The following is a 27094-nucleotide window of genomic DNA, read 5'->3' as shown; positions in this document are numbered from 1 at the left end:
GGCATTTTTTCTTTTCATAAACGGGAAATAACTCCTCACCAAGAAATTATTACAAGATGATGGTTTCAACCAGTGGCGTAACACACAGGTTTAGCACTCCAAGGGAGCCTCCAACGCTGTGTAGTTCCATTGGACTGCTCGTGCTCTGTAATGAGCTCTGGACCCATGGATTTAGCCAGTTAGCGCTCGTAGCCGTTACGCACTATTTTGACCATCTCAGGTACAACAACCAATCACAGCTAAGTTCGAGTCTACTGTAGCTTGTGAAATTTAACCATACATAGATATAATATATTGTTTATAATTTGTAACTATTTTTTGTTTTAATGAACGGGTTAAAAGTTGATATCAAGATGATGTTCTCAACATCTTTATCTTTCTTGTCTTTTCATGAAAAACGTTCTGAGGGACCCAAACAATCTCACAACTCATCAAGTTACTGTATATCAAAGATTCTCATTTTTAGGTACAACCAATCGCAATTCGTAATCGTAACTTTTTTTTCCTTTCATGAATACGGCGGGACCCACCGCAACTCATCACTAAAAAGTTAATACTAAGAATAAGAGTCCACAACATTAAACAAGCAACCACAATTGTTATGCAAGTACGTATGACTCGTACTTAGCTACTTTACAGTTTCAACAAAATGTTAAAGCTATACAACTTCGTTTCTTAAAAGGATGATGTAGCCTAGTATTAAAATAAACAACAAAAACTTTCTACATCATTTTAATAATAATAATATCCTTGATTTATATAGCGCCTAATGTTGTAAACCTCTAAGCGCTGAACATTACCCCAGTCATTTTTTTTATCAAACACGGAAACATACTCCCATAATGCAGCTAGAGTAATCAGCGCATTTATACATGAAACATATTTTAAAGATGTATTGTCCCTTTGACTAATTCCAAAAAAATTATAAAAAAAAGATTTCGATAAAAAGTGGGTCATTTTGAAGTATCATAGTAGTTACCAAACATTTATCGAAAAAAATCAATTAACTGAAATACAGACGTTTTTTGTTTTGTGTGAAAAAAACCTTCTCATGACGAGTTGTAAACAATCCTAATTAGCATCATACATAATGCATACTCGTGGTTTGCGACGATTTTCCAGACGACATGTAATCAAATTAATTTATCTGTTAATAAAGTAACCGATGGCAGATTATTTAATTTCTTCACATTCGTCGCTCTGTAATCAAAACACCGTGGCTAGGGAGTTGTGCATAATATGGTAGTGATGTACCCGAATATGGTAGTGATATGCTCAAATATGGTAGTGATATGACATCATCATGTCCATAAATATGGGCACATCACATTTTTTGTTACATAAAGTTTGATAGTGTAGACAGAGCTTAACATTCAAATGCTAACACGTTTTATGATATTCTAGTTGTTCAACACAGCTTCCGATTCTTCTTCCACTACTAATAGATACTTTTGTAAACAATCCGTTAAACGTTCTGAAAAATAATTACAAATGTTATCCCCAATATCAAAATAATTAGTATTAGTCCACCGCCATGGTTCACATTACAAAGATTAATTTGCACGTTTATACGTTGTTCACGTCAACATATTACCAATTAAGCTTCGTTCCACGATAGGAGGAACGCAGATGACGTATGTGCAACGCAACGTAAGTTGTTGACCAATCATAAGCGACAGTTTGGATAATATCGCGAGGTGATTGGTCAAATTAAAGTGCAATGCGATTACGTCCTTGCGTTACGTCAATTGGAATAGCTCGTCATATTAATGTGACTAAAATGGAGTGAAAAACAAGATGTACACGAATCCGTAGGCTTAACTTACTAATTCGATATACCATCCATTCAGGCTGTTTAAGTCCTTTTAAATAATACACCGGGAAGCCTGTGCATGTTATCAAGAAACCAATCAACGTATCCATTGGTTCGGCAACCGCACCAGCTATAACTATAGCTATACAGCTTATAATAAATATAATCGGTATAACGGCGTTGACCTAAAGAGAAGAAATTATGGATACTAAATTATTGCTCGAAATAATATTTCTTAATAGTTTCCATCTACCCTTCAGGCATAGTTATTTACCCGGTAAGTTGGTTCCTACTAAGGTTCAGAAGACTGTGTATGTAAACGCAACTTATACCCGAGTAAAGTTAAACATAAACAGGCGCTATATAGAATAAGCTTAGTTATTTAACCGGGTAAGTTGGTTCCTACCAAAGTTCGGAAGACTTTGTATGTCAACTCAACTTATAGGCTAGCGCCTACCCGGGTAAAACTAAACATGAACGGGCCCTATATAGAATAGGCTTATTTATTTACCCGGGTAAGTTGGTTCCTACCAAGGTTTGTGTATGTGTAAACGCAACTTATACCAGAGTAAAGCTAAATATCAACGGGCCCTATAATAAGAGATTAACGGTATGTATTTACCCTGTAAGAGGACGGAATTACTTGAACTTGAACTTGAATTGACTTTTTCCATCGTAAATACAACAATCCACCCACGGCAAATCCACTAGATGTCCATGCGACAAAATTAAAATAATTTATCAACTGGAAGACGTCATTTGAAAACGCATAGATTATCGACAATGTGCACTAAAAAAAAAATTAATAATTAATATTTTATTGTTATTTTATTTTGTTAATCTTATAAACGTGGTGGTGAATGTGAAAGTAGATATGGAATGTTGACGATGCCAAGACTGTTTATCGATTATCATAAGTTGTTGTTTATAATATAAGGGCTACAGAAGCAAAACGCAATTTCCATAACTTTGATATTTGCTTAAATATATTTCATTAATTAACATTTGTTTGATTGGTTTGTTGATTGTAGTGAGTTATTGGTGTATTGATTGATTGATTGATTGATTGATTGATTGATTGATTGAAAAGAAGGATTACTGAGAATAACAGGGCTGGTGTCGGTGTCACGTGACCAATGTTAATCATAGATAGAAATTTGGGTAGTTCACCGTTTCTAGCACCAACGAAGAATATTCTGGAAAAAAAATATGCACTTATATTAAAAGTTAAATAAACTACCACCACGGAAAAGGTGCTAGTTGTTGCGTTGTCTTAAAAATATACTATCCATATAAGTAAACGAAAAAAAAAAAAATTATGTCGTATTATATTAAGGAATGTACATATTAACAGTCCATTATGCTTGGTTCCCACTAGAACGTAACGCAAGGACGTAAACGCAACGCAAGCGTTTTAACCAATGACAAGCGAAGTTATAGACAGTTAGCAATCACAAGCGAATAAGCCATCGCTTGTGATTGGTCAATTCACTTGCGTTGCGTTACGTCCTTGCGTTGCGTCGCTAGTGGGAACCACGCTTTAACCAAACAATCGACGCACACGTAAGTACTACATCACGTCTACCGCGCCCTCACTAAACACAAATGGCAACATTTATATAAATTGCATTACGGAATGTTCAGGTGATGAGTAAAATGATGGGCTACCTCGAGTCCGCCAATAGCATACCATTCACAGATCCAAACGTTGATAATGCCACTGCCAATGGCATTATCCATGAGAAATTGCCCATTAATTTCAATCCAAACGTCTTTGAACAAGAATAAAATAAGAGAAATGTAATTATTGGGCTTACAGTATTATTGATAGTAAAAACAACATACATAGAAATTTCAAACAATATATCAACATTCTGGCAAAATATTATGGTGTTGACACAAATTATGTTTAAATAATGACATTCAGAAAAACGATTCTCAATATCATGGGCCGGCTACATGGTATTAACACAAATTATGTTTCAGTATAAACATAGAGGTATGGACTTACAACAGCAACTGCGTCTGACGCTAAAAGCTCAGCTGGTGACATTGCAGCAAAGTACGCCATGTTGGTTAACACGTAAATACACGTTACCATGGTGATAGATATTATGATAGCACGAGGTAAATTTCTATGAAAAAACGAATATTGTATAGTAATATCTTTCTTTCAATATAATAATTTGATAGTGGCTCATGTAAAGAAAGATAAGATGTGTCAAATCTCTAGAATTCAAATCATTACTTTTGTGGATCTTTTAGTTCCTCGACAATAACGTTCAAACTGTACCATCCAGTATATGAAAATAACCCAGCGTAAAACGCCACTCCAATTTGATTCCACGTTGTCTCGGCAAATGGTGTTTTAAAGCTCTTAACTTCTCCTAATAAGGTTAAAAATAAATTTAAATTAATAAATCAAGTCAACAATGGACGCGTCCACGAATAACTTATGAACAATACGATCGTATTACCTTTACAGAGTTCGACAATTCCAAGAAAGATGATTAGACATAATGCTGTAATCTTCGCAGCTGTAAAAATGATTTGTATCCGAGTTGCAAAAGCAACGCTCCAAGAGTTCACGAAAGTCAGCAAAACTACGAAAAAATATAACAAATCCAATGGATCAATGCAACCAGGAAGCTGATGATGCAAAAAACTGTCATAGATCGCGCGAAATTGTTATGATGGAAGGGGATAAGTCGGGACCCAATAAAACGTCCCTAATGCCTGGTTCCCACTAGAGACGCGACACAACGACGTAACGCAACGTACAGAATTTGACCAATCACAAGCGACGGATTATTCGACTGTCGCTTGTCATTGGTCAATTGTTTGCGTTGCGTCTACGTCATTGCGTTGCGTCCTAGTGGAAACCAAGCTTTACTAAGGGACATCCCTGGTTATGGGTCTTAAACTATAATAATTGGTGTTTTTTTGTCCTGAATAGGGGTTCCATATAGAAAGGTTTTACGGTAATTGTATGAGGCATATAAACTCACCTAAGCAAGCTACTGAGATGAGTACGACCGGGTTGCCAGGAATATCACAATTTGGAAACCATGGTTGAACACAGTAGTAAGCAAACGTCAATGAGATCACTGCAAATGATACTGGCATAAGCATTACAATACTAACCCACAGTAAAATAAATCCCCATAAATCGCCGTATATATGCTTTATATACGCGTATGCTCCTCCCGATTTAGGTATCATTGTCCCTAGTTCAGCATAGCAAAGTGCCCCAAGTCCTGAAAACACCCCACACATTAGCCATATGATTAGGGTCATACCGACAGACCCAGCCCCTTCCAAAACTCCTCTGGGTGATATGAAAATTCCAGATCCTATCATGACGCCAACATTAATTGACACTCCGGCAGCTAAGTCGATCTGTTTTGCTAGCCGTACACTTTGCTTCTCTGCCATGATTATTTCGTTGGTATTCTATTATAGGCTTAATATTTGTAATTTGTCTGATTATGTTATTATGTAAAGTTGGTGTAATGACCTTTGGGCTTACAGATCAACCAGATTTTGGTTTTCAGATACCACCGACAAACTATTTATAATAGCAATGCGATTTAGGTAACATTGTCCCTAGTCCTGAAAACGCCACACACCGATAATTATAGGTCATACCGATACCAAAACTCCCCCGGAGATCAATCAGATTTTAGGTTCATGATACCGAAAAACTATTTAAAATAGTAATGCAATAATAAACATATATATGTAGGCCTAAACTATACGTATTGATTTGATCATTTTCTTCTTCTTTTCAATTAAATTTCAATTTTTCTGTGTATTTCCAAATACACCACGTGTACATGGGGGATGCATAAGATAGTAGCAATACATACCACTACAAGTACAAGGCATCTTGAGAAGAGTGATGTTGATTTTTACATTTAATCTTTCCACTTCATTTGGATTATCAACAAATAGTTCACTAACGCTGAAGACAAAAAATGTATATTTTCCAATTAAGACTTAGTTAGGAGGAATTTGTAAAGAATAACAACGATACATACTGGTCGCTCACAATTAGCGTGGCAAGATAGATCTACGCTACGCATACGAATAAATATAGTGCAATTTACTTGGAAATTACTCTTTTGAAACAGTATATATCATTTGAAAATAAAGGCAATAAACAAAATGAATAAAAATATATAAGTATGAGAGTAGACAGGTGTCGGTGAGGTGTTTACTCACCATTATACAGTATGAACATATGTTAGCAGAGGACTGAAAATTGTACGTATTCAAGACTAATTCTTGCAATCAAGCTTAGTTCCCCGCACTGAGACGCAACGCGCAAGGGACGTTAGCCTACCTGCAACGCATTTGACCAATTACAAGTGACAATTCGGATAATTGAGTGGGAGAAGAAACAAGCGCTATTATATAAACAGTATCCCCAACGCGCGTATAGTGAACGCACTTCCTATGCCTCTACAAACGCGCATCCGCTTTACGCGTGCGTATTTAGACGCACTTCCTTTTTCTTAAACTCAAATTATTGAGGTCAAACTACACAGAATAAGCTTCTATACACCGTATTTATTTTTAAAGATATACTTTTGAAGCAGAAAACCATGTTAAAATTAATTCATATACTTATCGCCTAGGTTAAGCATTGAATATGGTGAGTAACGCCGCCCGGTAGGCCTACTAAGACTAAGAGGGGAAAGAATAAAATGTATTAAAAGTGTCAAAGTGTTGGTGTTTTGTATATAATAACAACAAACTGGATGAAGAGACTAACCAAATTAACCAATCATAAGTAACCATGTGTTTGGGATTTCTCTTATACGGTCTATTGATTTTGGAAGGATACCGATTACCGTCTGTGTAGAGCTATATATCCAATACCAAATTGGCGAGTAAATCATGTTTTACTTTAAATTAAATGTATACGCTCTTCCACAAGGTCAATTGTTAGTTATACATACAGACTATATTAAAACAATGATTTTGAACACGTAGGGCATTTCTTTGAATTCTTTCCTATTGTCGTTTTGTGGTAATTTACAGCTTTTTATATATTTAACAAACGTACATAATCAATTGCGTCTGCATCATGCTAGACTACAACTTCCGGTAGTGACGTAATCAGCATATTTTTGGTAATAAAACTTTTTCACTAAGCTAGGGAATCTTCTAATATCAATATTCATTAGACCGTACTTTAGTTAGCCAATCAAAATAAACGTATAAACAATTTTGCGGCGATGTTACATGTTGTTGAGGTAAAATATACTGTGTTTTACAATAACCAATTTGGTTAGAGTAAAACACAATGATAAAGAATAGGAAACATTTAATAATATGATAAATGACATTTACATAGCAATTTATCACTGTGTTTTACTATAACCAATTTGGTTAGAGTAAAACACAATGATAAAGAATAGGAAACGTTTAATAATATGATAAATGTCATTACATAGCAATTTATCACTGTGTTTTACTATAACCAATTTGGTTAGAGTAAAACACAATGATATAGAATAGGAAACATTTAATAATATGATAAATGACATTCACATAGCAATTTAGCACTGTGTTTTACTATAAACAATTTGGTTAAAGTAAAGCAGAATGATAAAGAATAGGAATTTAATAATATGATATATGACATTTACATAGCAATTTAGCACTGTGTTTTACTATAACCAATTTGGTTAGAGTAAAACACAATGATAAAGAATAGGAAACATTTAATAATATGATATATGACATTCACATAGCAATTTAGCACTGTGTTTTACTATAACCAATTTGGTTAGAGTAAAACACAATGATATAGAATATGGAAACATTTAATAATTTGATAAATGACATTTACATAGCAATTTAGCACTGTGTTTTACTATAACCAATTTGGTTAAAGTAAAACACAATGATAAAGAATAGGAAACATTTAATAATATGATAAATGACATTTACATAGCAATTTAGCACTGTGTTTTACTATAACCAATTTGGTTAAAGTAAAGCAGAATGTTAAAGAATAGGAATTTAATAATATGATATATGACATTTACATAGCAATTTAGCACTGTGTTTTACTATAACCAATTTGGTTAGAGTAAAACACAATGATAAAGAATAGGAAACATTTAATAATAATGATTATTTACATAGCAATTTAGCACTGTGTTTTACTATAACCAATTTGGTTATAGTAAAACACAATGATATAGAATAGGAAACATTTAATAATATGATAAATGACATTTACATAGCAATTTATCACTGTGTTTTACTATAACCAATTTGGTTATGGTAAAGCACAATGATATAGAATAGGAAACATTTAATAATATGATAAATGACATTTACATAGCAATTTATCACTGTGTTTTACTATAACCAATTTGGTTATGGTAAAGCACAATGATATAGAATAGGAAACATTTAATAATATGATAAATGACATTTACATAGCAATTTAGCACTGTGTTTTACTATAACCAATTTGGTTAGAGTAAAACACAATGATAAAGAATAGGAAACATTTAATAATATGATAAATGACATTTACATAGCAATTTATCACTGTGTTTTACTATAACCAATTTGGTTATGGTAAAGCACAATGATATAGAATAGGAAACATTTAATAATATGATAAATGACATTTACATAGCAATTTAGCACTGTGTTTTACTATAACCAATTTGGTTAGAGTAAAACACAATGATAAAGAATAGGAAACATTTAATAATATGATAAATGACATTTACATAGCAATTTATCACTGTGTTTTACTATAACCAATTTGGTTAAAGTAAAACATAATGATAAAGAATAGGAAACATTTAATAATTTGATAAATGACATTTACATAGCAATTTAGCACTGTGTTTTACTATAACCAATTTGGTTATGGTAAAGCACAATGATATAGAATAGGAAACATTTAATAATATGATAAATGACTTACATAGCAATTTAGCACTGTGTTTTACTATAACCAATTTGGTTATGGTAAAGCACAATGATATAGAATAGGAAACATTTAATAATATGATAAATGACTTACATAGCAATTTAGCACTGTGTTTTACTATAAACAATTTGGTTAAAGTAAAACACAATGATAAAGAATATGAAACATTTAATAATTTGATAAATGACATTCACATAGCAATTTAGCACTGTGTTTTACTATAACCAATTTGGTTATGGTAAAGCACAATGATATAGAATAGGAAACATTTAATAATATGATAAATGACTTACATAGCAATTTAGCACTGTGTTTTACTATAAACAATTTGGTTAGAGTAAAACACAATGATAAAAAATAGGAAACATTTAATAATAATGATTATTTACATAGCAATTTAGCACTGTGTTTTACTATAACCAATTTGGTTATAGTAAAACACAATGATATAGAATAGGAAACATTTAATAATATGATAAATGACATTTACATAGCAATTTATCACTGTGTTTTACTATAACCAATTTGGTTATGGTAAAGCACAATGATATAGAATAGGAAACATTTAATAATATGATAAATGACATTTACATAGCAATTTATCACTGTGTTTTACTATAACCAATTTGGTTATGGTAAAGCACAATGATATAGAATAGGAAACATTTAATAATATGATAAATGACATTTACATAGCAATTTAGCACTGTGTTTTACTATAACCAATTTGGTTAGAGTAAAACACAATGATAAAGAATAGGAAACATTTAATAATATGATAAATGACATTTACATAGCTATTTATCACTGTGTTTTACTATAACCAATTTGGTTAAAGTAAAACATAATGATAAAGAATAGGAAACATTTAATAATTTGATAAATGACATTTACATAGCAATTTAGCACTGTGTTTTACTATAACCAATTTGGTTATGGTAAAGCACAATGATATAGAATAGGAAACATTTAATAATACTAGAGGGTGAGCTCGCTTCGCTCGCTCCCCCTCTAGGAAGTGTAGACGATGGTTTTCGGAATGATAATGTTCTCCTTATACATTTTCTGTCGGTTACCATTATTGAAAATGCTTGACATTCGTAAAACTAAACTACTTTGTTTCAGAATCACAGTGTTTTAGATGATTAATAACATTTTAAAGTATAGTTTTTATTGTTTGGTAGGGCCCTTTGGGGAGGCGGAGGTCATTTGAGGGAGGTGCTTATTCGAGGGATATATGTTAAATTTTTTAGTTCTAATAATATGGTAACATTTATAATCAAATGAAATCCTCTCATAGATATGAAAAGTGGTAAAAAAGAATAACAAATGCCTGGTAAATTGCAGATAACAGTGCGGTGAATTCTACTACAAATAGTATAATTGTGTTATTATAAATATGTGGATGGACGTTTATTAGATAGTTGAGTTGGGGAGGGGGGGGGGGGGTGATGTTTTATTGGAGAGGCGTTTATTCAAATGAATACCATCCTAATAATTATTAATACATTATTTAATTTAATCATCTTTTGAAACTAACTGCCGTGACAGAGTGGGCCCAAGAAAGAAGACATTACGGCTTGCAACATGGGCAGACATCTCGGTCCTAACGGGACACAGGAAGATAGCCTACAGTTATTCCTGCAAGCTTACTCAATAAAACTCAGCTATCGGGATTTCACTCGAAAATGTCTTATCAAATCTCCCTATGTAATTTTATAATACTATTCCCCACAATATATTCTGATTCTTTATGGCGTATATTTAATTTGATCTTTATTACTTTGCAGTATAATTCCTATTATTTAACTACTGTACCTTCACACACGTGTGGTATGTTTTAAAATAAACAAAAAACTGAAATGGCTATGATTAATGGCCAATTTTTTTTTCGTCTTCCAAAGGGACACTGTATTGATTGATGGAAAGTGCCTGTTTCCAGTCACCTTTAGGGTCAAATCTATTATTTTAACTGCTCCCTGGTGTATAAAAGAGAGAAAATATTTGAAACTAAGGTGAACTTATCTTAAACCCGGAAATTACTTTGACCGGGAAGAATTGAAATTGAGAGGAAAATCCAATGTTGAAATCATAAATGTTGTTAAAAAACTCTTTATAATATCTTCCTAAGATATAAATATGGAACAATAGCGTCGGCGTGCACACTAATGTTATCAAATCTACGTTTCGCGGTACATCTCGGATAGATAAGGTAGGTATCCAAGGCGGAGATTTGTACCGAAGTTTTTGCATTGTGCTCGCCTATGTCAGAATTAACCATAATTTATATATAGATGATAAATGACTTACATAGCAATTTAGCACTGTGTTTTACTATAACCAATTTGGTTATGGTAAAGCACAATGATATAGAATAGGAAACATTTAATAATATGATAAATGACTTACATAGCAATTTAGCTCTGTGTTTTACTATAAACAATTTGGTTAAAGTAAAACACAATGATAAAGAATATGAAACATTTAATAATTTGATAAATGACATTCATATAGCAATTTAGCACTGTGTTTTACTATAACCAATTTGGTTATGGTAAAGCACAATGATATAGAATAGGAAACATTTAATAATATGATAAATGACATTTACATAGCAATTTAGCACTGTGTTTTACTATAACCAATTCGGTTATGGTATGACGAGACGAATCGATATTCGACGCTTCGTGTGACGAATAATCGCCAAATTATAATTAATATAATTAATTAATGAAATAAGATACGCACTTGATGTTTGCATCAATTGTTCTTTAGAATAAATACTTTCGAAATACAAAACAAAAAATGTGTGGTGAGTGACGATATGTTCAATCATGGACCTATAAATTACTAATTTATAGGTCCATGATTCAATATCTGTAGCTTCAATTCAAACATAATGTAACAGAAAATTCGAAGCGTAAAAAACGTTCGTTTACACAACACTTTTTTTTATACTTTATTATTGATTATTATATTATACAGGAATACTATTTATTTCCTCATTTCTACCCAAGAATAAACAATTTTTGGATACAAAACTTTATGCATGTGAATTACATTACCAAAATATTAAAATGAGGATAAAAAAACATCGCGTAAAATACTCGTATTCAAAAGCTTCTGAAATTTGTAGATATATGTCATGAAAAAGAAATTTGACATTCCCAATAATTTTTTTTGGCAAAAATGTAATATATGAAACATACAATTTACATAGTTTATCATTGTTTTTTATTAGAACCAATATGGTTACACAGTTAAACATAGTGATAAAGAATAGATACTTGTTAGGTTACTACCCTACCCTCTAGTTTGAAGCGACATTATAAATTCATCGAGAAAAAAAACGTATCGTATTCAGAAACGTTTGACATTTTGTATAGATATGTTCAATAAGACGAAACAAATTATAAATTTCAAGACAAATCGATGACTTCCATTATTTGCATTTCTAAAAATTCACACTTATGAAAGACCATACATTTTCAACATATTCGTTTTTTCTGTGTACCGAGTTTAGAAACTTTTTGAATACCAGACGTATTTTTTTGTGATGCTTTTTCATTTGAATTGTAGTATAAAATGTCATTGAAACGAGATAAAAATCATACAAGACATGTTATAATAGGTTGCTCTATATACATAACAAAATTAGTTCTTTTTTTTTGGTAAGAATCGCCAATGAAGTAGAAAGTTATTTCAGATGTAGTGTGCATTTATACGTCATTAATAGTAGGCCTAAAATATAATATTAAATATTATAAAGAATATCAAACATTTTATGTTATGAAAAATAAAATTTACATATAAGTTTATCATTGTGTTTAAACACAGTGAGTGATAAAGAATAGAACTGTTTTAGTTTATTTAACCCTAACCCTAGTTTGAAGCGATCACATATTTAATATTCATCGCTAAAAATACGTATCGTCTTGAAAAACGTTTGATATTTGGTAGATATGTTCAATATAGGTTCTTACATCTATAATGCAAAAGAAATATCCTAATAGTTTTATTTTGATTTCTGGGAATCATCAATGAAGTAAAAATGTGTTGGAAATGTATTGTCTTTCATAAGTGTAAATGTTTAGAAATGCAAATTATTAAAATCACGAATTTGTCTTGAAACTTTTATTTTTTGTTTGTTTTATAGACGTAAGAACCTATTGAACATATTTACCAAATTTCAAATGTTTCTGAATACGATACGTTTTTTTTCGCGATGAATTAAGTATGTGATCGCTTCAAACTAGGGTTAAAGTTATAAAACCTAAAACAGTGTCTATTCTTTATCACTGTGTTTAACTGTGTAACCAAATTGGTTCTGTAAAACAAGGTGATAAACTATGTAACTTGTATTTATTATTATTACATTATAATGTATCCTATAATGTAATATGAAAAATAAAATGTACATAGTTTATCATTGTGTTGTACTAAAACCAATTTGGTTAAAAGTTAAACACAGTGTTAAAGAATGGAACTGTTAGGTTATTTAACCCTAACCCTAGTTTGAAGCGATCACATACTTAATTCATCGATAAAAATACGTATCGTCTTAAAAAACGTTTGAAATTTTGTACAGGTTCAATATAGGTTCTTACATCTATAATGTAAAAGAAATATCATAATTTGTTTTATTTTGATTTCTGGGAATCATCAATGAAGTAAAAATGTGTTGGAAAATGTATGGTATTTCATAAGTGTACATTTTTAGAAATGCAAATTATTAAAATCACGAATTTTTCGTGAAATTTATATTTTTTGTTTGTTTTATAGACGTAAGAACCTATTAAACATATCTAACAAATTTCAAAAGTTTCTGAATACGATACGTACTTTTTCGCGATGAATTTATTATGTCGCTTCAAACTAGGGTTAGGGTTATATAACCTAAAACAGTATCTATTCTTTATCACTGTGTTTAACTGTGTCACCAAATTGGTTCTGTAAAACAAGATGATAAACTATGTAACTTGTATTTATTATATTATTACATTATATGTATCCTATTCTTTATCATAACGTTTAGATAATAAGATATGTTTAATATAATATTTTGCTATGTAAATAACATCATATAATAAATGTTTCATTATCATTGTGTTTTACTGTAACCAAATTGGCTATAGTAAAACACAATACTAAATTTGTATGTAAATGTATCATATTATTATATGTTTTCTATTCTTTATTTGTGTTTTACTGTATCCAGCGCAGTGCTAAATATCATTTATCATATTTAAAATGTTTTACTCTAACCAAATTGGTTATAGTAAAACACAGTGATAAATTACTATGTAAATGTCATTTATCATATTATTAAATGTTTCCTATTCTTTATCATTGTGCTTTACTCTAATCAAATTGGTTATAGTAAAACACAGTGCTAAATTTCTATGTGAATGTCATTTATCATGTTATTAAATGTTCCTATTCTATATCATTGTGTTTTACTCTAATCAAATTGGTTATAGTAAAACACAGTGATAAATTGCTATGTAAATAATCATTATTATTAAATGTTTCCTATTCTATATCATTGTGCTTTACCATAACCGAATTGGTTATAGTAAAACACAGTGCTAAATTGCTATGTTAATGTCATTTATCATATTATTAAATGTTTCCTATTCTATATCATTGTGCTTTACCATAACCAAATTGGTTATAGTAAAACACAGTGCTAAATTGCTATGTGAATGTCATTTATCAAATTATTAAATGTTTCATATTCTTTATCATTGTGTTTTACTTTGACCAAATTGTTTATAGTAAAACACAGTGCTAAATTGCTATGTAAGTCATTTATCATATTATTAAATGTTTCCTATTCTATATCATTGTGCTTTACCATAACCAAATTGGTTATAGTAAAACACAGTGCTAAATTGCTATGTAAGTCATTTATCATATTATTAAATGTTTCCTATTCTATATCATTGTGCTTTACCATAACCAAATTGGTTATAGTAAAACACAGTGCTAAATTGCTATGTAAATGTCATTTATCAAATTATTAAATGTTTCCTATTCTTTATCATTATGTTTTACTTTAACCAAATTGGTTATAATAAAACACAGTGATAAATTGCTAAGTAAATAATCATTATTATTAAATGTTTCCTATTCTATATCATTGTGCTTTATGGGAAGAAAACGTGCATTGCGCACACTGTTTACGCGCCTCAACAATAAACGGCGAATATGCGATTCGTCACTAATTATGGAACGCCGTTTTACACAAGTTTTTGGCGATGATAAAAATTGCGTCGATGATGAAATTGCGTCGATGAAAATTGCATCGACGCAATGTAGATTGCGTCGACGCAATTTACATTGCGTCGATGAAAATTGCATCGATGAAAATTGCGTCGATGAAAATTGCGTCGATGAAAACTGCATCGATGAAAATTGCGTCGATGAAAACTGCATCGATGAAAATTGATGTGATGAATTTAATTGATTATGAAAATTCCAAATGGTTTTAATTCAATCAATGATGAAAATGACTACTAGTAAAGTAAATGATGATGTTAATAATGATGTTAATAATGTTATTATGTTGCTAAAAATTGACGGTTTCTGAATATTTTGATATGATAAACATGTTTACCGCTTGCGCTAGCGCGCGTTATAGACAAGCGCACAGTGAGCGCGCACTAAAACAATGTTGAAATATATGCACTGATTAACATTTTAGTGATTTAGTGTCAACACATTTTAGCAATGGATCCATTATTGTCCTTTCGGACACATTATATCTTCTAGCTAATTGCTTCCGTTAATCCACCAGTTCAGTACATAAAATTCAGATGTCCAGCATCCATGACATCATATTCAAATCATACCGGCAGGGAGATCACAATTTATCGATGCAGTTTTCATCGATGCAGTTTTCATCGACGCAATTTTCATCGACGCAATTTTCATCACATTAACGCAATTTTCATTACATCGACGCAATTTTCATCGACGCAATGTTCATCACATCGACTTATATTTTCATTACATCAATACTATATTCATCGACGCAATTTCATCACATCGACGCAATTTTCATTGCATCATCGACGCGATTTTATCATCGCCTAAACTGGCATTCCATACTAATTGCGTGTGATCTGATTGGTGTATTATAAATAAATTCATCGCGATGAATTTTTCAGTAGATGTAATGAGACAGTTCAGTAGATGTAATGACAGTTAATTTAATTGTTCTGCTCTTTTTGTACAAATCTATACTACTTTATATTATGGATTTTGTAGTACTGTTAAAATTATTAAATCTCTGGAAGTGTGTTTTACGAGTATGTCCGCAAATTTATGCGTTTACGGTTTTAAAATGTGAGTTTTAAATAGCGAACATGATCTTGTTAGGTGCACTGCGCACGCAGTATTCCAAAATGTCTTACTAATTGGGAGAAAATCATATTGTATCATATCATATTATATCCATTCTTTAAATTCATATTCTTTATCCAAAACTAAATTGGTATAGTAAAACACAGTGCTAGCAATTTATCATATTATTAAATGTTTCATATTCTTTATCATTGTGTTTTACTCTAATCAAATTGGTATAGTAAAACACAGTGCTAAATTGCTATGTGAATGTCATTTATCATATTTTTAAATGTTTCCTATTCTTTATCATTGTGTTTAACTCTAACCAAATTGGTTATAGTAAAACACAGTGCTAAATTGCTATGTAAATGTTATATATCATATTATTAAATTCCTATTCTTTATCATTGTGTTTTACTCTAACCAAATTGGTTATAGTAAAACACAGTGATAAATTGCTATGTAAATGTAATTTATCATAATATTATTAAATGTTTCCTATTCTTTATCATTGTGTTTTACTCTAACCAAATTGGTTATAGAAAAACACAGTGATAAATTGCTATGTAAATGTAATTTATCCTGTTATTAAATGTTTCCTATTCTTTATCGTTGAGTTTTACTCTAATCAAATTGGTTATAGTAAAACACAGTGCTAAATTGCTATGTAAATGTTATATATCATATTATTAAATGTTTCCTATTCTTTATCATTGTGTTTTACTCTAATATGATTGGTTATAGTAAAACACAGTGCTAAATTGCTATGTGAATGTCATTTATCATGTTATTAAATGTTTCCTATTCTTTATCATTGTGCTTTACTCTAACCAAATTGGTTATAGTAAAACACAGTGCTAAATTGCTATGTAAATGTCATTTATCATGTTATTAAATGTTTCTTATTCTTTATCATTGTGTTTTACTCTAACCAAATTGGTTATAGTAAAACACAGTGCTAAATTGCTATGTAAATGTAATTTATCATATTATTAAATGTTTCCTATTCTTTATCATTGTGTTTTACTCTAACCAAATTGGTTATAATTTATTTAATTTCATTTCAAAAGACATTTACCTAAATTTCTATTTAAATGTCATTTATCAAATTATTAAATGTTTCCTATTATTTATCTGGTTATATAGTAAAACACTGTGCTAAATTGCTATTGTATTAAGGACGAGTTCCGAGAAGATGTATTCAAAGCTACAACCAATCAGAACAGTGTTAATCAATATAGTCCATGGCTACAGCCAATCAGAAACGTCCAAATCGCAATAACCCCTAGGCTAATAGAAATTATTGGTCCGAGTAGCCTTTTCAACCAGACGTTGCGAGGTTTAAAAAGTAAAACATGATTTACTCGCCAGTTTGGTATAGTTTATATACCTGCTGTGTACTACTGATTTGTCTTCAAACCGGTCGGTGTGTAAAGCTTCCCAAATCCGGGACTGACCTCGCCTTTACGTCCATCTGTACAATAACAACCGGCTTAGCCCCTGTACTTAAATTTAGTTAAATCCAAGCACAAAACTGTTCCAGCTTTATTACGTCAAAATGGTGTTTGATGTTAGGAGGTATGTTTATAGATAAATGCTTGCCACGTGTATACATTAAAATCAGGAGTGATTCCGAGTTATTTTATTAAGTAGGATTAGATTAGAATCTAGCTAGTTCCTAGTAGTAGGCTATGGCAATGCTAGGCTTGGCTTTAGGCTCTTCTATTATAGGCCTATTACTAACTATCAGATAGCCTAGCCAGGCTAGCTGTACTTGGTATGCTTGCCTCCAATAAGTAGAAGGAGCTGATATGTCCGATTAATTGATGTGGGTCATGCCTTTGGGTATGTATTTAAGCAAAATGAGTAAAAAAAAGTCGAATACATTAGACATATATATTATTATTGATTAAAATATATGTGATGTGTGTGTTCATGTTTGAACAGAACTGTAGTAACTGGGGTGTACAGTCACAAACAACACACAGCAGATAGGACTGGAAGGGAGGAGTTTAAACAATTAATTATGTCCCCTCCAACACCCCTACTATTCTAATACTACTACTACCAGCTGCTGTCCCAATGAATACAGTATAATATATAAATATGTTTACTGCTGTACTTACTACTGTGTACTAAATATGAAATATAATAATAAATGTTTTTTAATGTTTTTATTTAGACTTGATATATACCGGAAGGTTCCCAAAGACCTGACGCAACCCACTCTTGCAGGAGCCCTTGGTAAGTAAAGTAGTAAATATTTGCAAAGGCCTCACCCATCATATCTGTAACTGTAGGTCTAAATATATTTAAAATGTCCACATTTGGCAGCTATAGTGTAATAAAATTCAACTTTTGATTATGTTTTAATTTTATTTTTTTTCAGTTTCTGTTTTAAGTGGTTTATTTATCACCTTTCTGCTTGTCTCTGAGTTTAAATTTTTTGTATCACCAGAAGTGTAAGTAAAAACAAGATTTAAGACTAAAATCCACAAAAGGAAATTGTTTCCTACTGAAGTTTAAGTTTTCGTTTTTCATTTTAGTTTTTTTCTCTAGACACTTCTTTATGAACCGATTGCACTCTATTTTTACTTAGAATTTGCCACACGAATTGTGAGCGACCAGTACTGTATCTTTTGTTCTTCTTTACAAATTCCTCCTAAGTCTATGCTCAGTTAAATTTTGAACTTTTTGTTGACAAATATACATTTTTTCTCTTCAGCGTTAGCGAACTATTTGTGGATAATCCAGGTGAAGTGGAAAGATTAAATGTAAAAATCAACATCACTCTTCTCAAGATGCCTTGTAGTGGTATGTATTGCAACTTTCTTAAGCCCTGTCTACACTGTCAAACTAGTGTGATAATTATGGTGTCATCATGTCCATATATGGACATTTTTCATATCACATTTTTTTGTCACATAAAGTTTGATATTATGGACCGAGCTTTAGGTTTAATATTATATTACTGTACATCTCTGCTTTAAAAACTATGATTGAACTAAATTGTTTATATTTAATACACATCTAACAGTGAGTAACTTGTCAATACAGAATAGATAAACTATTTTATAATTTATCATGCTTATAAAGTCTCATTTGAGGCTTAGGGAGTGGAGTTAAGAGTAATGACTCTGAGTTACAACCCTGGCACTATAGGTCAGGATTGAACCCCGGACTTTAGGATTGGAAGGAAAGCACATTAACCACCAAGCTCCACTACAATGACATAATTAATTTAATTTGATTTAATACTTGACCCTTAATAGTGAGTTTTATGTTTTGACAAAATCCGTCAAATAATTTGTTTTATTTCTTCAGTTTGTTATCAAAATAAATTATATACAGTATCAAACTTTTAAATGAATTTATTTCCACATTTTCATTGTTTTTGTTTGCAGTTGTTGGTTTAGACATTCAAGATGAGATGGGACGACATGAAGTAGGTTATGTAGATAATACAAAAAAGACGCCAATCAACAAAGGTATTGGTTGTCAGTTTGAAACAAAGTTTTCAATTAATAAAGTAAGTATTTCAACTACAGTACAACCCTCCTTTTATTACTACCTTATATCCTCAGATATAATCCCTTTTCAGGTCTAATCCGACGCCCTAATTTATGTCTGCTTTCAGAAACAGGCATATCCCCAGGTATAGTCCCAGTATTGACTTTTGATCTGGATGTAGGCCTCTCTCTAGCCAGTTTAGATGAGTTTTTACAAAAAAATGCTTACCAATTTATATTTTTTCTCTTTTCTGTTTCTCTGGGTGTAGTCCCATCCCCAAAATTGGCCCAATTTCGTGTTCTAGGAGAGTGGGATTATACCAGAGGATATACGGTATATATATTTGCTTATTGCTAAGATCTAAAAAAGGAAGCCACTTGATATGGAATTTTATGCCTACAATACAATAAAAGAATGTTATGCATTTGAATGCACATGCTACTATACAAATATACAGTAGTACATGTGGCACTAATAACCTGCATAGCCAGAAAAATATACAGTTATAACATATACAACAAAAAATACATAAAAACAGCTTTGTTGACTCCATTGATATTTTGAAAATATTTCCAGGTACCAGGGAATTTCCATGTTTCAACACATGCAGCAGGCCGACAACAACCTGCCAATGTAGACTTCTCACATATTATACAAGAAGTATCATTTGGAGATGATCTAACTGTAAGTAAATGGAAATAATAATAAAACAATGAGTAACTCCAATTGAGATAGTGATGTTTTAATCTGTTTTATCATTATCAGGACTAGCCTTTTTTGGGATGTGTTCCCTTTATTGGGAGTTAGCCTTGTTTTAATTTGGATCTCAGCTGGTATTTGAAAAACAAAAACTGTGTTTTTAGATGGCAGTATTTACCGGAGTTCCACCTTCATATTTAGTCTTTTTTGTTTCTCTTTCTGGCTCTTTTACTTTATCGTTTTGATTTTTTTGATTATTTTGTTATCTCTATTGAGATCCAGCCACTGATACTAAGGAAATCTAACAACAGGACACTATAATAATAATAATATATACTTTATTTTAACATGGAAAAGCTTGTGTCACCATAAAGGTGTTCTTCTACAAGGCCGTGATCAACTAACAGTAATACAATACACATTTAAAAATAACAAATTTTTAAAATAACAAATTTTTAAAATAACAAATTTTTAAAATAACAAATTAGAGAAAAAAAATATATAAACAGAAACCTTAATTACATTTATTCTAAGAGAAATAAAAAATAAATAATAAATTACACCAATAATTTTTTTTAAGTATTTAAATTTGTGGCATTTTGCATTGGTTTTTCTAGAGTATTCCATAATCTAGCACCATGATATGAAAAACTTTTTTTTTTATATTCTGTTTTGGGTTTATCCAATTTTAATACATCCTTTGATCTTGGATTGTATGTGTCTAGTTTGGATGTAAATAGTTCGTTTAGATATGGTGGTGCTTGATTATGGAATATTTTATATAACATTTTGGCTTCATTATTATGCAGTTGAGTATTAAGATTTATCCAGTTTAAGTTTTGCAGGGCTTGTGTACTTGAGTCGTATTTCCTTGTGTTTGTAATAATTTTGGCTGCTCTGTTTTGTAGCATTTGTAGTTTATTAGTATTTTTTTATTTGATCTGCCCCACACAATATTACAATAGGTAAACTGTGGAGAGATAATACTATTATACATTAAGCAAGATACATGTTTTGGGACAAGATTTGAAGATTTTTTTAAGTAGTACAAGCCTGGCAATACTTTATTTTTAACATTATCTATTTGTTTATCCCACAGTAAATATTCATCAATAACAACACCTAGATGTTTACAGCTTTTTACTCTTTGTAGCCGAACCTTGTCTATGTTTAAATTTGAAATTTTCAATGTTCGCTATTTGCAAGCCTTTGTTGTGTTCCTATAAACATACACTGATTATTTACATTTAGACTAAGCTTGTTACTTGCTAGCCATGATTTGATTTTTTTTAAATCTTCATTCATTTTTGCAAGTACTTCATTTATATCAGAAGATGCAAAGTAAAGAGCTGTATCATCTGCATACATACTAATCTGTACACTATTTACATACTTTGGTAGATCATTTACATAAAGTATAAATAAGAATGGTCCCAAAATTGATCCTTGGGGGATTCCAAAATTACTATAGCATTTATCTGATCGGACACCATTTACTTGTGTTAAGTGCGTACGATCACAAAGATAGTCTTTAAACCAATTTATAATAGAGACATCTAAGTTAAATGATTTAAGCTCGCCTTGCCAACAGTTCTGTACTACGTACTCTCCGCCGCACAAGTGTCTGTTATTTAGGGGCGTGGAACTGGTCTTGTCGCAGCCACAGATAAAATAAGCCCTTTGATCTCCAGAGCTCAAAATCCTGTTGTTAGATTGCCTTGCTGATACCCACAGCATTGTCATTTAATCAGTAATTTTCCTTTATATATTAATTAATTAAATGTTCAGTATAACACCGGCCGGTTTAGAATTCATGTTCTGTGCCTGATGTGTTGATATATAAGTTTATGAAATACACATTTCAAATTTAAATTTGTGAATATCAATTGTTAGAATGAAAAGATAGTAAATGATGTTCTCCATCATCAGACTGATATTGATCTTACTGATGTTAATACTATATCATTCTACCAATTTTATTGCTTCCTTTGGAATTAACACAAAGGACAACCCACACCTGTTTAAGGGCTTGTCAACAAATGTATGCAATTCATTTTATCTTTTATATTGTTCATATCATACCCAAACATCTGTTTTCAATTTCAATTTTTCACTTTATTTCGTCCTTAAATAGGAAATATTTTAGTGTACAGTATTTTATATTAAAATATAAAAATATTTAAATTGGCTAAAAGTATTAAAATATTTAATAACACTATATAAAACACTTTTCTGTACTTTAAAATATAAAAAAACATTAATAATGCCTTTTGCATTTTATGAAATACAATGTTCTTAGTTCATGGAGCTTAATAACAAAATAACTGTTTTAACTCCATTGTTTGTTCAGATTGTTTTTCACAGTAGTAAAAGAAATATTGTAAATGCACACAAATTGTTTTATAGTAGTAATTTTGATATAGTAACAAATCTCTCTTTTTTAGAAAATTGCTTTAAAATATATTATCTCTTTTATCAATTGCACATATTAAGAAAACAAATTTTTGTAAATCTAAACTTAGACCTACTGTACTTACTTAAATTTGACAATTTCCTCTTTTTTTTTTATATGTAATGCGCACCACACCTTAATTACAGTAGTTGCACTATAGCTTGATGGTTGACAAGCCTACTTACTAAAGGTGTTGGGTTCAAATCCTGGCCATCACACCACAATTTATCATTTGTTTAAACAGCACTGACTATGCATGGTAATTTATAAAGCTTTTGTGTTATGTGTTGAATTAAAATTATTTATATTAAAAATATTTCTTTTCAGGAAAAGAGTTTAAATGCTGCCTTTAATCCACTCAAAGGGAAAGACAAGTCAGGTGGAAAAGGTAATGTTTAATTAAGTAATTGATTAACTACTATTATAAATGCCAAGAAATATTATATTTGTATCAATGATTGTACAGTATACAGGTATATGGTATATAGTGAATGTGGGTTGGTTTTTAAGAACAACAAATACATAGGATAAGATAAGGATAAACCAACTTTTAACTTCATATATTTACTATAAATTCTGTAACTAAAAGTGGAAACAAATACCTTTTTTAGGGTGGTCATTCTCAAGCTTAAGTATTGTTGAGATTTTTATATTGTGTGGTTACATTATTGGAATCTTGAACGGAGCCTGAGAATCTGTTGTTCTTATTTAGTTATTTTTATTTATACAAGTAACAATTGGTCTTTCTATATTGTGTGGTTACAGTATTAGAATCTTGAATTTTAGTTATTTTTAAACAATTGTTTTTTATTTACAGCTGAGAATTCGCATGATTATTACATGAAGATTGTTCCCACTATATATGAAGATGTAGTAGGAAAACAGAACATCTCATACCAATACACATATGCATACAAGGTACCGATTAAACAGGCAGTGTTGTCTCTAGCATGGAGATATATTATTATAATACAAATAATTAATGTCTATGAGTTGGATGGTGAGAATTTTTCATTAGTTGAATAATTGACTGCTCTATTTTTAACGAGGCGCAAGATGAGTTGAAAACAGAGCATTGCATTTTTCAACGAATGAAATATTCTCGTCATTAAACGAATACAAAACATTCATTATTATTTAATAACCACTTGCTTTTATTCAATTTATCCATGGTATAATCATTGATGAATGCTAGGCTGGGAAACTAAAGCCATTAAAATAGGCAGTGCTCCAACTTTAGACACTGAGTAGAATAGTTATATGCGGCAAAACACGATAGTCAAAATCGTGGCAATTCACAAAATGTTGCAGAAAGTGCATTAGAGCGTGTTGATTAACCATTAGATATCACTTTTTGTTAGATAGGGCTAATTCCAAATGTAACGTGATACATAATTAACCAATTCAATTGCATGAATACAATCAGGTGATTAATTTTCAAAATAGTGGTAATCCTAATATCGTCTTTTACAGGCACTGTTGAGACTGTTTTTCTACTGCCCAAATATTGAAAAAATAGAACTTTACTTAATATCCAAAATTAATTAAAAACGTACCACAGCCGTGTCACATTTTGACCATCTAATTTGTATCATAATAATGTGATGATTTTATTTCAGTCGTATATGTCGTCAAACCATGGCCATCGAGTTCTACCTGCCATCTGGTTTAGATATGATATCAGTCCAATTACTGTCAAATATCATGAAAAAAGAGCACCATTCTATACATTTATTACAACGGTAAGTTTGACTTGTTACCACCATGTTGAACTTAAAGGAGGCCAGGTGCGGGCAAACAATTCATTCATGTACAATTAACCAGATATTATATTTAAAATTCATGCCTGCACCTGAGCTTTAAAACCTCTCCACTAGGACACCCCTATATCACACAAACGAGGAACAATAATATGTTTTAACACTAACACCTACTTACAGTATGTGACACGTTTTGGTTCTGAAAGTGTCATATGAGTGGCCAAGCAGTTAAGACAGTAGAACCGTAATACCTTGCCATATTAACATCTGCAAGGGTTTGAGGCTCACTCACTCCATGGTTCTGGTGGTAGAACGAGTCTTCTCGGATAAGGATTATAAACTGTAGGTCCAGTGTAGACATCTGGCTCATGTTCACTTTAAAGAACCTAGTACATCTTTTGAGACAAGTAGGGGGTTACCCTGGTGCACTAGTATACACACACAGCTATTGACACTTATCATAAGAGAACACCTTGATTGTAGCATACGCTGTTGAGCGTATATAAATATGGTGAAATAAAAATCATAATTTGTGTTTTCCCCATAATTACTTAAATGTTATAAATTATCAGTATATCACCGGAAAGTGAATTTCTATAGTACAGTAAAAAGAAAAAAGCCTATTTATGCATATTTCCTGAAAAATATGATTTTTAGAAGGAAAATAATGTAGAGTTTTAGTTCTGTGTCACTTTGGTTTTATTTCAGATCTGTGCTATCGTCGGTGGAACATTTACAGTAGCTGGTATAATTGATGCAATGATCTTCACAGCTTCTGAAGTTTTTAAAAAGGCTGAACTTGGAAAACTTTCATAAACCTTGTATTTAATTAGCAGTTTTTAAATTATTAGCACTAGTATGTCAAGAATTTAACTATTTTGTACTTTATTAACATTCCAAATAATTGATTATTCCATATTCTATATTTCAATTATATTATAAATCACAAAATATGTTCAGATATTAAGGTAGTTTTCCAATAATTAATAGAGGTATACAATTATATATTTTTATACCTGTATGAACAAACTCGGTTCCAAATGTCACTTGCGTGCAACTTTAAAAACAGGGGTATAAGAATTCTTAGGTGTATTTCCGAAAGTATAATATACAATACACAAATAAAAAATAGTAAAAATAGTTTCTAGTGGCAGTGAGTGTTGTGCAATAGAAGCTTTACGTGACCAAATATAACACAATCAAAATAGGCCCTACTTAGTTTATTCATAGAAAGTCATTTGACTTGTATTTAAGTGTACAAAAGGAGCAGGGATTTTTGTTGGGTAGTCGCAATTAAACGAAACTATTTACCTTACCGTAATTGTCCTGACAAAATAATTCTTACAATTTTTTTTTGTTGGATATGTAATTTTAATGTCACATAATTGACCAAAAATAGAATCGAAAACAAAATATTTACATGAACAAACTGTAATTTAAAGCGAAAAATAGTCAAATTGGCTGCCAGCCAATAGATTTTTGGTTGGATTTAACTATTTACTTGTCATTTTATAAGTTTTTATTTTATTTCTACGGAAGTGATTAACTTTATTAAAACTACAAAATTAATAACATATCTAAAGTCTTCATTTTTCATGTTTTTAAATTAACTTTAATGTATTTTATACAATTCGATTTTTCCCCTAAATATATAATCATGATGAAATCTCTTTCATAGGCCTCAATGAGAATTTAATAAATTGAATTTAAGTTAAAAGAGTAGTTAAACCAATCCATGATATTATTTATAGGCTAGAGATGTGTATGTGTAGTACTTTGGTATTGAGTGATATTTGAATTCATTTAGCTGGTGGTGGTGGTGGTGGCAGCGACTGGAAATTGATAATTAAGGGTGATTTTTATTTTGTAGACTGGATTTGAGGTTGAGGTGTGTGGACAGGCTTTAGTGCTGTATTAATGAACTTTTTCGTGAGGGGGTTGAGAATTACATTTTTATAATTGAATGATTCCATTTGTTAGGCGTAGTTTATATAAGCATCTCACAATCTGTACATCAAGTGACAAACAGTGCCTTATTTCTGGAGAGATTTAATCTAATTAAACATTGGTCAAATTAAACCAAACTTTTATATTTGTTTTTCTTATTTTTTATTTTGGTGAATAATTGATTGTATATAATCATATTTTTTATTTATTTTAATTTTAATTTAAACTTAAATTAATGTTGGTATTAATTTTTCAAATATCACTATAACAAACTGTTATGATAATTGTGTATGTTCAAACATAGGATTCTGCCTTATATGCCCAATAATGACATACAAATTTAACTGTATCTTGGACATGTAGATACACTTGTATCGTGTAGATACACTATAAATTATATATAGTCTTTATATCATGATTTTATTTCAGTTAGTATTTATCTTTGAATTATTTATATTCGCACTAAATAAATATTAACCTTTCATAAATATTGCTTTGTTTTTATCATTTTGTTCACATTGGTTACGTACATTTTTATTAAAATAATAAATTGTTTAAATTTTTACCCGATTACTACTGTATTATATTTTAAAAAT

At 30.8% G+C, this 27094-nt stretch overlaps 2 protein-coding genes across 2 annotated transcripts; one reads left to right on the top strand and one right to left on the bottom strand.

Annotated features, from left to right (window-relative positions):
- Positions 1 to 1761: 1761 nt before the first annotated feature.
- On the bottom strand, positions 1762 to 5231 carry LOC140047685 (large neutral amino acids transporter small subunit 2-like). Its single transcript, XM_072092723.1, has 8 exons — positions 4822 to 5231; positions 4291 to 4416; positions 4062 to 4200; positions 3825 to 3948; positions 3482 to 3585; positions 2913 to 3009; positions 2436 to 2603; positions 1762 to 1998 (listed from the first exon to the last, which is right to left on the bottom strand). The coding sequence occupies exons 1-8, from the start codon at positions 5171 to 5173 to the stop codon at positions 1762 to 1764; spliced, it is 1347 nt and encodes a 448-aa protein (XP_071948824.1). The 5' UTR covers positions 5174 to 5231.
- A 12317-nt stretch (positions 5232 to 17548) lies between these two features.
- On the top strand, positions 17549 to 26986 carry LOC140048085 (endoplasmic reticulum-Golgi intermediate compartment protein 1-like). Its single transcript, XM_072093091.1, has 10 exons — positions 17549 to 17708; positions 18313 to 18374; positions 18520 to 18592; positions 18856 to 18944; positions 19535 to 19659; positions 20217 to 20324; positions 23119 to 23179; positions 23609 to 23709; positions 24411 to 24533; positions 25260 to 26986. Exons 1-10 carry the CDS (start codon positions 17689 to 17691, stop codon positions 25365 to 25367), a joined length of 870 nt encoding a protein of 289 aa, XP_071949192.1. The 5' UTR covers positions 17549 to 17688; the 3' UTR covers positions 25368 to 26986.
- Positions 26987 to 27094: the final 108 nt, after the last annotated feature.

This window comes from Antedon mediterranea, chromosome 4 (assembly GCF_964355755.1).
Source record: "Antedon mediterranea chromosome 4, ecAntMedi1.1, whole genome shotgun sequence".
Taxonomy (NCBI): domain Eukaryota; kingdom Metazoa; phylum Echinodermata; class Crinoidea; order Comatulida; family Antedonidae; genus Antedon; species Antedon mediterranea.
Note: the sequence above shows the minus strand (reverse complement) of the source record. Positions and strands in the feature narration are given on the sequence as shown.

Coding starts and splice junctions, on each gene's coding strand:
- LOC140047685 (XM_072092723.1), bottom strand. CDS start 5,173: ATGATAGGATCTGGAATTTTCATATCACCCAGAGGAGTTTTGGAAGGG. Junction 4,417..4,821: donor CATCTCAGTAGCTTGCTTAG/GTGAGTTTATAT, acceptor ATTTTTTCGTAG/TTTTGCTGACTTTCGTGAAC. Junction 1,999..2,435: donor TAATTCCGTCCTCTTACAGG/GTAAATACATAC, acceptor TCTTCTCTTTAG/GTCAACGCCGTTATACCGAT.
- LOC140048085 (XM_072093091.1), top strand. CDS start 17,689: ATGGTGTTTGATGTTAGGAG. Junction 17,709..18,312: donor ATGGTGTTTGATGTTAGGAG/GTATGTTTATAG, acceptor GTTTTTATTTAG/ACTTGATATATACCGGAAGG. Junction 18,945..19,534: donor TCTCAAGATGCCTTGTAGTG/GTATGTATTGCA, acceptor TTTTGTTTGCAG/TTGTTGGTTTAGACATTCAA.